Below are 14,026 nucleotides of genomic sequence, written 5' to 3' on the forward strand. Positions count from 1 at the left end.
TATATATATATATATATACACACATACTTTGCTGGTTTTTGTGTTTCTCTAGAGAACCCAATCCAACACACTTTAATCTTCATCAGTAAGTGCTTCAAGTCATCCTCACTTTCAGCAAGCAAAGTTGTATCATCAGTGTATCGCAGGTTGTTAATGAGTCTTCCTCCAATCTTGATGCCATGTTCTTCTTCATGCAGTCCAGCTTCTTGGATTATTTGCACAGCATACAGATTGAATAAGCATAGTGAAAGGATACAACCCTGATACGCTCCCTTCCTGATATTAAACCATGCAATATCACTTTGTTGTGTTCAAATGACAGCCTCCTGGTCTATGTACAGGGTCCTGATGAGTACAATCAAGGGTTCTGGAATTCCCATTCTTCTCAATGTTATCTGTAGTTTGTTATGATCCACACAATCAAATGCTTTTTCATAGTCAATATGCAATTTTGCATAGTCTATAAAACACAAGTGAAGATTTTTCTGGTATTCTTTGCTTTCAGCCAAGATCCATCTGACATCAACAATGATATCCCTCGTTTCACATCCTTTTCTGAATCCAGCTTGCATTTCTGGAAGTTCTCTGTCAATATACTGCTGCAACTGTTTTTGAATTGTCTTCAGTAAATTTTACTAGCTTGTGATATTAATGATATTGTTTGATAATTTCCACATTCGGTGGGATCACCTTTCTTTGGAATAGATACAAAGATGGATCTTTTCCAGACCATGTTGTTGTTGTTTGCGGTCAAGTCGCACCCGACTCACAGCGACCCCTCCTTGGGTTTCCGAGGCAGTATCACTGAGGAAGTAGATTGCCCAACCTTCTTTCAGTTTTCAGATCATAGGAAGCATAATATTTCAATATGTATTGATTTTCACATTCATCTTTCAGTGACAAACTTTTTCCTTTACTAAAATGTCCTGGGCACCAGCTTACTCTGGATCCAGTGTCTCAACAAGCCTTCATCATTGTCACTATTTTTTATTTTTTAAAAAGGCTGGGTACCTTTTCTATATTGAATGGGTTAGGGAATGATTTTGAATCCTTGAGGCCAATCACAACTAGTTATCTCTGTCCAAAGAAGCTTGAGTTTTTTCTTCTCAAGGGATTTTTGTCATCTAGCATCAACAATTGACAAGTTTCAACCATGGTTTTTTGGTAAAGAGAAAAGAAATAGTTCTAAGAGTGAGGATTTTGCCCAACTTTCACATCTTTCCACACCCGGCTCTTCTGGCTAACAACTCCCCATCCTTTAGCTCTTGGCTCAAATGGCTCCTCTTCAGGAAGCTTTCCCTCCTCCTTTGCTAGTATCTTTAACTAGATTGGATTCTTCTGCAATATGCATACACAGCTCTGTATTTTCCATAGTGCAGAATTCTGCCAAATGGACATACTCTCTTTCCGTAACATGACACATGCATCACTAATTTGAATTACCAAGTCAACATTATAATACTACAATCAGTTGAACATATTAGCATATTATAATATTATGTTAATGTAATTAACATAATTATATTAATAGTAACATATTGTGTTTTATGAAATATAATGTTGAAATCTTACATTACATATTTCTATATTATGAAATAAGCTTTGAGCACCATGTATGAATCAGTATCACAGCAGCAGAACATGTTCCCTTCTAGATAGAAATCTAACATTGTGATATCTGTCGTGATCTGTGGATGTGTTAACTCTCACTGAGACTATCCTATAGTCCTCTTAATGCCCTACTGAGTGGGATGTCTTTCCTTTCATTCAGGGTGTACTTTCAATTAATGAGAATGAAAGTCATGGTAAAATTGCAGTGGTAATTCTGTGTGGGGTTGTATTTTCATAGAAGTATTTTCATAAAACCCTGGTACCTCAGGGAATGAAGTCCACTTATGTTCTTTAGCTCTTTGGAGAAGGAAATGCAACCCAGAGATGGATAAAGCAACCATTATGAGTTACCCTACATGCTAGATCTGTGACCTCTGAAAAGTGTTAAAGGGCAAAGGTGTCAGTTTGAAGACTAAGCTGCTCCTGACCCAAGCTATGGTATTTTCAACACCCTCATATGCATGCAAAAGCTGGACAGTGAATAAGAAAGATTGAAGATGAATTGATGTATTTGAATTGTGGTGTTGGTGAACATTATTGAGAATATCATGAGCTGTCCAAAGAATGAACAAATCAACCTTGGAAAAGATACAGCCAGAATGCTCGTTAGAGGAGAGAATGGCTAGACTTTGTCTCACATACATTGGTCATATTGTCAGAAGGGACCAATCCCTGGAGAAGGACATCATGCTTGGCAAAGTAGAGGTCCAGTGACAAAGGGGTAGACCCTCAAAGAGATGGAATGACACAGTGGCTTCAAAGATGGACTCAAGCACAGCAGTAGTTGTGGGGATGGTGCAGAACCAGGCAGTGTTTCATTCTGTTGTACACAGGGTAGCTAAGAGTTGGAACCAACTCAGTGGCACCTAACAACAATGGTATGCTAGAGACATACCTAGAGAGGTGACCACCTCTTTGGAAGAAGCAGTTAAATGGGATAGGAGATGTACATAGAGCTGCAAGCTGTTTCCCAAAGGTCAAAATTGGCACAAGTTTGCATTTTGTTTCTCTCCTAGTTTCAGAGGAATAAATCTCACAGGGAGTGTAAGACAAAAGACTACTTCATTAAGGAGGCATATGGGAATTCATCCCCCAAAGGTATAGAATTGCAAATACTTAGTCTTTACTGACTCATATCTACTTGATTATTTTCAGGTGATGAGAAAACACAATTTTGCATTTCACGAGCCTCATTCTTGATTTCATCTCCCTGCTTTTCTAGGGACACAGCTTCTAACTTTCACAGTACAAGGAAAAATCAGCATCCATGAATTCAGACTGTTGCCTGCTATTATCTGGGTGAGCTACAGTGTTGTCACAGGTGCTGAGCAATTGGGTACGAGTGAGGATCCTCTCTTATTCATAGTAACTATAGGAGTATCAACAGGAATAACAAAATAAAGGCAAGTTTACCGATACAAAATCCTACCAAGTTAAAGTCCCTGCGCTCTAGAAAGTGCTCATGGATACACTAAAATATTTTCTTTATTTCCTCTGGTGTTGACTCTCATTCATGGGGCCTCTCTCTCTCACCAGCGCTTCTCCTTGTCTCAATGCATTTCCCTATTGTTTCCCTATCATTGTTGAAAGTGTCTGTTTACTCTCACTCATTTAGTAACTCATGAAACATTTATTGAACAATAAGTTATATTACAGAAACAAATAAATGAGTAGACATTTTCCTTCTTTTGAGGATCTTACAGTCTAATTGGGCAATCAAAAAAAACAAAACAAAACAAAACAAAAAAAAACCCAAAATACCAAACTCACTGCCATCGAGTTATTTCTGACTCATAGCAACCCCTCCTTGGGTTTCTGAGGCAGTATCTCTACTGCCAAATTGATTGCCAAATTTTCCTTCCGAGGAGTGGCTGGTGTGTTTCAACAACCAACCTTCTGGATGAAGATCCCAGTTTGCTGTTCGGAAGGCATTTGCATTGGCTAATATTTTAAATACTTTATACATTTTATTATTTGAAGATTTTTATAGCTACAGAAAATTGCAAGTACCGTATCTAAAATTCCTATAAGCCCACACTCAGTCCCCTATTATTAACATCTCACATTCAGAATCCCACATTTCGTTTATTTGTCATATCTCTTTAGACTCTCCAGCTGTGACAGGTTCTCTGATTTTCCTTAATTTTGATGATCATGATAATTCTGAGGAATACTGGTCAAGTATTTTGTAAGTCTCTCAATTGGTATTTGTCTGATGTTTTCCTCATAATTGGCTCATGAGGTTGGCGCAAGACCTGGCAGTGTTTGTTCTGCTGTGCATAGGGGCGCTATGAGTCTGTGAGTCGGAGATGACTCAACCACACCTAACAACAACAAAAACAGATTAGCATAATGATTTTTTTGTTTTGTTTTGTTTTTGTAGTTGGAGGAGGAAGACCAGAGGAGTAAAGTGGCATTTTCTTCTATAATATCAAGCAAGCATACTACCAACATGACTTGTCACTGTTGATGTTGATTTTCTCCACTTGGCTGGGGTAGTTTTTATTTGGTTCTTCCCATTGCAAAGTTATGGTTTCTCCCTGTTTCCATGCTTTCCTCTTTGTTATTGTTGTTGTTATGTGCCTTTGAGTTGGACCTGACTCATAGCAGCCCCTCCTTGGGTTTCCAAGGAGGTATCACTACGGAAGTAGGTTGCCCAACCTTCCTTCCAAGGAGTGGCTGGTGGGTTTGAACTGCAGCCTTCTGGTTAGCAGTCAAGTGCCTTAGGCACTACACTACCAGACCTCCCCTACTCTTTGTTAGGAAGTCATTAAATGAAGCCCACACTTCAGGAAGAGGACATTATACTCCACCTCCTGGAGAGCAGAATACATGAATTATTGGAATTCTTTTGCAAATAAAATCTATCTCTTTACATTCATATATTCATTAATTTATGTATACAACCATTTGTGTATATTGGTATGGGGTCAAGGATATTTACTTTATACTTTGGTTATAACCCAATAGTACTTTCTCTTTTTGCTCAAAGTGTTCCAGCTTTGGCTCTGTCAGTAGGGTCCTGTGTCCTTTTGACATATCTGCATTATTGTGGTCATGTATTTTAAAGTTGCTTATTACCTTCCTGAATTACACAATGCTCTATCTAACTCATCTTCTAAATGTGGTATGTCTCCCAGTTCTAAATCAGAAGTTTTCTATAGCGGCTTGATTCTGTTAACTGGAGAAGGGTATTAGAAACTAAAATCTGAGTTCTATGTATGTATTTGTTATTATTGGACCTCTGCATCCTGTCAGGTAATGGAACAAGAATATATATGTGTGTATACTCACTTGCGTATATTTGCATATCTATAAATATTTCTATATGTAACCATCTGTATCTACACTAAGTTCACTATGAATTCACAGTTATGTATCCAACTGTAATTCATTACCACATGGATTGTCCTAGCCTCTATCATCAATTTATTTACTTGTTTAGTTTCAGTATGCATGCATAGATGTATCAGAATTTTTAACCTCCAATATTTATGTATAATATTTTTGCCATTAGTTTTACAGACTCCACTCATTTGCAAAGTTACTTAGCTCAGTCACTTTTACCTCACCCTCTACATTGAAGTTGTTTCATTATTTTTAGTACAGTTAGATTGTTTATTCACATTCTGCCTTCCATTCTGGATACCCTCCAGTCTTAGATGGTTTTATTTTTAATTTATATACACTAAATTTCACTCATTGTCTGTAAAGTTCAATAGATCTTGGCAAGAGCATAATACTGTGTGTCTACAATTTGCAGTATTACACAGAATAGGTTCATTGCTTTAAAGAATCACCTGTGCTTTATTCAACCATCCCATTCCTCCCCTTATGCCTCTGGCAAAAACTGATCATTACGGTCTCTATCATTTTACCTTCTTTAGAATGTCATATAATTGGAATCATACAATATGGAGTCATACAACGTGTAGCCATTTCAGACTAGCTTCTTTCACTTAGCAATTAGCATTTAAGATCTATCTTTCTCATTTTGTTGCTAAGTAGCTCATTTTTGGTTTTGTTTTATCACTGGATGAGATTCTATCATTTAACAACAACAACAAACAAACAGAATGCCCAATTCCATTCCTATGGAGTTGATTCTGACCCATGGCTACCCAACTGGACAGAGCAGAACTGCCCTGTGGGGTTCATAAGGATGTAAACCTTTACTGACACAGAGTGTCACATCTTTCTTCCATGGAGAGGCTGAATTGCTGAGTGCCTAAGCTCTGTGCCACCAGAGATCCTTTGTATTGTTTAGATGTTTCTTTATCCATTTACATCATTAAAGGACATCTTAATTTCTTCCAGTTTTTTCAGACTATGAATAGAAATGGGAGCTCTGGTGGAGTAGTGCTTAAGGCACTTGACTGCTAACCAGAAGGCTGGTGGTTAAAACCCACCAGCCACTCCTCAGAAGGAAGGTTGGGCAATCAACTTCTGTAGTGATACTGCCTTGGAAACCCCAGGATGGGTCTCTATGAGTCAGATCCAACTCAATGGCAGAGGGTATGAATAAAAATGCTATTAAAATCTTCATACAGGTTTTTGTGTGGATGTAAGTTTTCAACTCACTGGGGTAAATAACTAATAGCAAAACTGTTGGATCAGATGTTAAGACTATGTTTAGCTTTGTCATACATTGAAATTCTCTCTTCCAAAGTGTCTGTACCATTTTGCATTCCTGTTAGCAATGAGTGAGAGTTCATATTAAACCGCATTCTTGCCAGCATTTGGTGGTGGCAGTGTTTTGATATTTAGCCATTCTAAAAACTAATTTGGCTCAATAAGCAACATCATATAATAAGTGGCGAAAAGGTTGAAATTGTCAAAGATTTCATTTTACTGGTGTCCACAATCAACACCCTTGGAAGCAGTAGTCAAGAAATCAGAGGTCGTATTGCACTGGGTAAATCTACTGCAAAAGACCTCTTAAAAAGTGCTAAAGAGAAACATTTCATGTTGAAGACTAAGGTGTGTCAAACCTAAACCATGGTACTTTCAATCACCTAATATGCATGTTAACAGCAGACAATGAATAAGAAAAGAAGTATTGATGCCTTTGAATTTTGCTGTGGGTGAAGAATACTGAAAATGCCATGGACTTCCAGTAGGAACCAATTTGTCCTGGTAGAAGGGCAGCTGAAATGCTCCTTAGAAGCAAAAATGGCCAGACTTCATCTCCCCTACTTTGACCATGTTGTCAGAAGGGAACAGGCCCTGGAGAAAGATATCATGCTTGGTAAAGTGGAGGGTCAGCAAAAAAAAAAAAAAAAAAAAAAGGGGGGGAAGGCCCTTAACGAGATGAGTTGACACAGTGACTGTGACGATGGGTTCAAGCATAGCAATGATTGTGAAGTTGATGCAGGACTGGGCAGTGTTGTACTGTTGCACATAGGGTCTCTATGAACTGGAGTTGTCTCAATGGCACCTAATAACAATAGCTGTGTAGTGACATCTCAGTATAGTTTAGATTCGCAGGTCCCACGATACAAATGATGGGGCACATCTTTTCAGAAGCTGGCTTGCCACCCTTGTATCTTCTTGGGTGAGGTGCCGTCTGTTCAGATCTTTTATCCATTTATTAACTGGGTTGTTTGTTTTCTTATAGTACAATTTGAAGTATTCTTTGTAAATATAACATGAAAGACCTTTATCAGATATGTGTTTTGTAACTATTTTCTCCCAGTTTGTGGGATTCTTTTGATCCTTAACATTGTCTGTTGTAGAGCAGAAGTTTTTAATTTTGATCAAGTCCAACTTTTCAAATTTTTCTTTCATGGATTATATTTTTAGTGTTGTATCTCATATCTCATTTCCCAACTCAGAGATTGGGAGTTAGATTTTTTCTATTTTCTTCTAGAAGTTTTGTTGTTTTGCATGTTACGTTTAGGTCTATGATGTAGTTTGTGTTTACTTTTGTGAAAGTTGTAAGGTCTGTTGTAGGTTAACTTTTTGCATGCAGATATCCATTTGCTGCAGCAGCATTTGTTGAAAACAGTGTGCATTTTCTATTGAATATGCTTTGCGCTTTTATCAAAAGATTAGTTTACTATATCTGTATAGGGCTATCTCTGGGCTCTCTACTCTTCGAAATTGATTTAGGTGTTTATTCTTTCACCAAATACACTACTGTCTTAATTACCGTAGATTTATCTTGCAATCAGGTAATGTGAATCCTTATATTTTGTTCTGTTTCATCAGTATTGTATTGGTTCATGGAATTGCCTTTGCATATAAACTGTATAGATGTTTTGTCAATGCCTATGAAATAGCTGGCCTGGATTTTGATTGGGATGGAGTGATGTGTATAGATCAAGTTGGGAAGGATTGGCTTCTTCACAATATTATTGATGATTCCAACTTCTGAACACAAATTATCTCTTCATTTATTTAATTCTCCTTTCGTTTTTCTTGTCAATGTTTTGTAGCTTTTAGTCTATTAATTTTTTATGTATTTTGATAGATTAACACCTAAGTGTTTAATTTGGGGGGCATTATTTGCTCAGCATACAGATTGAATAAGTATGATGAAAGGATATAACCCTGACTCCCTTCCTAATATTAAACCATGCAGTATCCCCTTGTTCCGTTCAAACAACAGCCTCCTGGTTTATGTACAAGTTCATGAGCATAATTAAGTGTTCCAGAATTCCCATTCTTCTCAATGTTACCAATAATTTGTTATGATCCACACAACCGAATGCTTTTGCATAATAAATAAAGCACAAGTAAACATCTGTGGAGGAGCTCTGGTAGCATAGTGGCTAAAGCACTTGACTGCTAACCAGAAGGCTGGTGGTTCAAACCCACCAGCCACTCCTCGGAAGGAAGGCTGGGCAATCCTACTTCCGTAGTGATACTGCCTCGGAAACCCAAGGAGGGGTCGCTATGAGTCGGGGCCGACTCGACGGCACATAACAACAACAACAACAAACATCTGTGGTAGTTAACGTTGTATATCAAATTGGCTGGGCTCGGTTGAGTGGGATGTAGTTATGTCTCATGGTGAGACTGGTAATTAACTCATCATGGAATCTACTGGAGCAGCTGAGTAGCTGCTTTAGGAATGTGGGCTGCTTCCAGTAGATAAGAAGCAACTTGGAGGAAGGTCTCCAGCTTAGGCTTATGGCCCCTTCATGTAGCTGAGTCTTCATTCAGTAGCCTGCCATGCTCTGCTGATCTTGGGACTTTTTCTGGACTTGAATTAGTGGCCTGCTATATTGTTTAGTAATATCGGGACTGTACTTTCTTACTTATTGAACTTGGGTTTGTCAGCCTCAGCAGCCAATAGCTGCCTGAGTGAAGAAAAGCCTCTAGCTTCAGTGGAGCTAAAACTCAAGGTTGAAGGGCTTTTATCCAGCCACTAAAGCCTGGCACTTTGAACTCAGATTTCTAGCCTCCAAAATTGTAAGAGAATAAACTCCTGTTTGTTCAAGCCAACCCATTTGTGGTGTATTCCTGTCAGAGTGGCACCAGGTAACCAAAGCAACATCTTTCTGGTATTCTTTGATTACAGCCAAGATCCATCTGACATTAGCAATGTTTTCCCTTTCCACGTCCTCTTCTGAATCCAGCTTACATTTCTGGAAGTTTCCTGTCAATATACTACTGCAACTGTTTTTGAATTATCTTCAGAAAGATTTTTCTTGGATGTAATATTAATGATATTATTTGATACTTTCCACATTCTGTAGAATCACCTTTCTTTGGAATGAATACAAATATGTATCTCTTCCAGTCAGTTGGCCAGGTGGCTGTCTTCCAAATTTCTTAGATGAGTGAGTGCCTCCAGCTCAGCATCTTTTTGTTGAAACATCCCAGTGGGTGTTCTGTCAACTCCTGAAGCCTTGTTTTTCACCAATTCCTTCAGTGCAGCTTATACTTCTTCCTTCAATACCATTAGTTCTTAATCATTTGCCATCTCCTGAAATAGATGAACATGGATCAATTCTTTTTGGTACAGTGACTCTATTCCTTCCATCTTCTTTTGATGCTTTCTGCATCATTCAATATTTTGCCCATAGAATCTTCCAATATTGTAACTCGAGGCTTGAATTTTTTCAAGTTCTTTTAGCTTGAAAAATGCTGGGTGCATTCTTTCTTTTGATTTCCTGTCTCTAGGTGGAGATTGCATGTCTCCAGGCATATTTCATTATAACCAATGACTTTGTCTGCTTGAGCTGCTCTTTGAAATCTTCTGTTCAGCTATTTTGTCTCTTCATTTCTTCCATTTGCTTTAGCTACACTCTGTTCAACAACAAGTTTCAGAGTCTCTTCTGACATCCATTTTGGTCTTTTCTTCCTTCCCTTTCTTTTTAATGGCCTTTGCTTTCTTCATAGATGATATTCTTGATGTCATCCCCTAATTCATTTGGTTTTTGGTCACTGGTGTTCAATGCATCAAATCTATTCCTCAGATGGTCTCTAAATTCAGGTGAGACCAAAATCAAGGTTATATTTTGGATCTTGTGCACTTGTTTTGATTCTCTTCAGCTTCAACTCGAACTTACAAAAAGAGCATATGGGCAGAGATTTAGGAGTGCAAAGTCATCAAGACAGGAAAATACTTCACACAATCTGATGACAGCAAGGACAGTGCATGTGAGAGAAGCTGGATTGAAGTTGTAGTAAGAATAGAGGGGACCCCACTTCCTCCCTGTAGTAACCTTTTTTTTTTCGTCATTTTTTCCTATGCATTTCTGCCCCCGAGCTACTTGTCTGTGCAAACACTGCCCTTCTATTCTCCCATGATTGATTGCTCTAAGTAATGCATCTACCTGATGTAAATGTTCACCTTATATGCCTGTCTGTTGTTTGGATGGAAGCCACAAGAGTGAGCTCTGTTTCAGACCTGAAGGATAAGTAGCCCCCCCCCCTTTTTGTAAATGATTTTTAGTTTTGTTCTATGTTGTTCTCCCACTCTATCCAGGATCTTAAGGGCAAAGGTTTTTTTTTTTTTTTAATTGTGATTTGGTTGAAAATTTACAGAGCAAATTCACTTTCCATACAGCAGTTCACATATACTTTGTCTCATGACACTGACTACAATTTACCCCAATGCAATAGCTCCCCTCCCACTTCCTCCCCATAGTTACCTCTTCCCTGTGTCCATCCCTCCACACACTCCTGCTCCCTGAGCTGTCTCCCTGTCAATAAGCAGCCCTTCTTTCTCCCATGATTGTTCTCCCCAAGGAGTGTATCTACCTCAGGGAAATGTTCAACTCCTATGCCTGTCCTTTGTTTGGCTTGAAGCCACAGGTGTGGGTTCAATTCCAGACCTGAAGGGCAGGTAGGGGCCATAGTCTCAGTGGTTCCACCAGGCTCTATTGGACCAGCAAACCTGGTCTTCCCCATCCCCCCCCCCTTTTTTTTTTTTTTTCTCCAAATGATTTTGAGTTTTGTTTCACATTGTTCTCCCTTTCTATCAAAGATCTCCTACATAGATCTCCTTTCAAGTGGTTGACAGTGGTAGCCAAGCACCATCTAGTTCTTCTGGTCTCATAGTCATATAGGCTGCAGATCAGATGGTATACCATTTGCTAGGACTAATTGTTCCCATGAATTTTTGGTTTTCTTCATTCTTCTTTGTTCTGGATGAGGAGAGACCCATCATTGCACCTAGTTGGCAGCTTGCAAGCTTTTAAGATCCCAGTCACTGCTCACCAAAATAGGAGGTGGAACAATGTTTTGTGTAGTATGTTATGCTAATTAAGCTTGATGTCACCTTTGACTATGGTCCTGAGCCCACAGGTTCAACTACTCAATAAATCTGGATACCTGCCTGTAACCAAGCAGTGACTACAACCCTGCCTATTGTCAGCTCTACTATACAACTGGGAATTCAGGTCATACACATAAACTTATAGGACCATTGTCTGCCAACCAGATACATGTTCTTGAGTACACTCCCTGCTTCATAGGCATACCTACTGCTTCAGCCTGTCCAACCATCTATCCACCCATATACCCATGTTAAGGGCAAAGATTTTTAAAGCTAATTTTTTACTCATATTCTCAATGCCTGAAGAACACTTGGTGTAAAATAATTGGTAAGAAATATTTGCTGAATGAAAGAAATAAAGTCTCAAGAAATTTATAGGGATATATATTACTTTAGGAAAATTTTGGGATTACAGGGAAGGAAGGCTAGTCATTCTCAGCATCAAGGAGAAGCTAGAACATTTGGGATTCCAGGAAATTTTCACCTAATGAGCACTAGATTGATAGATAATATATAAGATATAATTAAACATGTTTAACATATGAACACAAGCATATTCTTTAAGTTTTTGTTAACTTACTATGGATAAGTTTGCATTACTTTGTTTTCTTTTCCAATAGTTATATCAGCTACATGGAACCAGGAAACCAAACACGTGTTTCAGAATTCATCCTTTTGGGGCTCTCAGACGAGGCAGAGCTGCAGCCCCTCCTCTTTTGGCTGTTCCTGTCCATGTACCTGAACACCTTCACTGGGAACCTGCTCATCATCTTGGCCATCATCATGGACTCCCACCTCCACACACCCATGTACTTCTTCCTCTCCAACCTCTCTTTTGCAGACATTAGTTTCACCTCCACCATCGTCCCAAAGATGCTACTGAACATCCAGATGCAGAATAAAGTTATTACCTATGAAGGCTGCATTACCCAATTATATTTTTTCTTGCTTTTTGGAGAATTAGACAACTTCCTCTTGACAGTGATGGCTTATGATAGGTTTGTAGCCATCTGTCACCCCCTGCACTACAAGGTCATCATGAACCCCAACTTCTGTGGCCTCTTGCTCCTGGCATCCTGGTTACTGAGTGTTTTGAACTCTCTAGTGAGTAGCTTAATGATTTTGCGACTGTCTTTTTGTACAGAGTTGGAAATCCCTCAGTATTTCTGTGAACTTAATCAGGTCATCCAACTTGCTTGTTCTGACACCTTCCTCAATCACTTAGTGATGTATTTTGCAACTGGACTTCTGGATGTTATCCCACTCACTGGGATACTTTTCTCATACACTAAGATTGTGTCCTCCGTTTTGAGAATTTCTTCAGGTGGGGGCAAGTATAAAGCCTTTTCCACTTGTGGGTCTCACCTCTCAGTGGTTGCCTTGTTCTATGGTACAGGACTTGGAGTTTATCTCAGTTCTGCTGCCACCCAAAACTCCAGGGCAAGTGCAATAGCCTCAGTGATGTACACTGTGGTCACTCCCATGCTGAACCCCTTTATCTACAGTCTTAGAAACAAGGACATAAAGCAGGCCCTAAGAAAACTTTACACCTGAGAAACATTCCCTGGGTAATAGAATCATGTTTCTCAAGATAAGGGAGTTGATAATGAGCAGCAGAGCTGAAAATCAGCAATAGCTATCTCACGATGCTTTCATCAGTCTAAGCATTTACTTTATCACCAGAATTCAAGTTCTTGATTTTTATACATTATGACCAAGTGTTTCTTCTGTATATTTCAAAACAATTTTTTTAATGGTATTCTTCCCATTCAGAGACAATTTCTTCAGTGACTGCAGATGATTCATTATGAAGCTGATCTCCCACTGCTAGCCATGAAGTGCCAGCATACACTCACCCCATGGAAATAGCATCATTATTGTCCTCAAAATCAAAGCATTGAGTTATCAATTTCCAGATTCTTATTTTGGAAAGTCTGTTTCTATGATCAGTTCTAATATGAAATATTTGAATTCTTTGGGTTATTTTCTTTAAACAGATGTCTTGTCAGTTTATTGAGTAGAAACTGTGCATGTATGAACTTACTAAATTGTGAAAAGGTGATATATCCTCCAAGTATTAAGAATGATTCCCAGAACAACACTGAAAACCAGACTTGTTAGAACAATCAAGAAGATGCCACTGAAATTATTGGCTCCATAAACACAATGTGTTTTCTGAAATCCAGATAGTAGGAATCTTTTGCTATAATTGTTAATTCAAGACTCACTGTGTCTGCTACATCTGTACTGTTTAGCAAAGAGTAGGCACATCACTTTTTGACATTCATGATAGTACTGACATGGAAATCCTGACATTCATGACAGTACTGACATTTTCCAAATAATTCAATGCTCTCCAACTATGCTAGGCCACATAATTGACTGGAAAAAGGCATCTGCCTCACTTTTACCCTCTGATTCTCTCCTGTACATCTGGTCATTATCCCTGTAATCGTGTGAGAAACTCTAAGTTTTAGAGGTCCTGGGAAATATAATTACCCAATTATCATTCCCTGCAGTACAGGGACACAAACCAAAGGAAGGAGGAATGGGTGCTGAGAGCCAGCCCTCTCTATGCCTATGCTGAAAAGATGTAGACTCAATTGGGGCTGCCAAGCTTCCTTATACTTTGATTGTATTTTAAGACAGGATGGTTGTTTCTCTTCCAAAGTTCCCTAAGATTTT

The 14,026-nt window shown here is 38.7% G+C and overlaps 1 protein-coding gene across 1 annotated transcript; it reads left to right on the top strand.

Annotated features, from left to right (window-relative positions):
* The first annotated feature begins 11,923 nt into the window (after nt 1-11,923).
* On the top strand, nt 11,924-12,895 carry LOC103212963 (olfactory receptor 7A5-like). The gene has a single exon (XM_007958868.2). It carries the CDS (start codon nt 11,975-11,977, stop codon nt 12,893-12,895), a length of 921 nt encoding a protein of 306 aa, XP_007957059.1. The 5' UTR covers nt 11,924-11,974.
* The last annotated feature ends 1,131 nt before the right edge of the window (nt 12,896-14,026 follow it).

This window comes from Orycteropus afer, unplaced genomic scaffold, assembly GCF_000298275.1.
Source record: "Orycteropus afer afer isolate SDZICR_OR568_19922 unplaced genomic scaffold, OryAfe1.0 scaffold01178, whole genome shotgun sequence".
In the NCBI taxonomy this organism is placed as follows: Eukaryota; Metazoa; Chordata; class Mammalia; order Tubulidentata; family Orycteropodidae; genus Orycteropus; species Orycteropus afer.

Bases quoted from the DNA above. Each gene is read 5' to 3' on its own strand.
- LOC103212963 (XM_007958868.2), top strand. From the start codon at position 11,975: ATGGAACCAGGAAACCAAACACGTGTTTCAGAATTCATCCTTTTGGGG.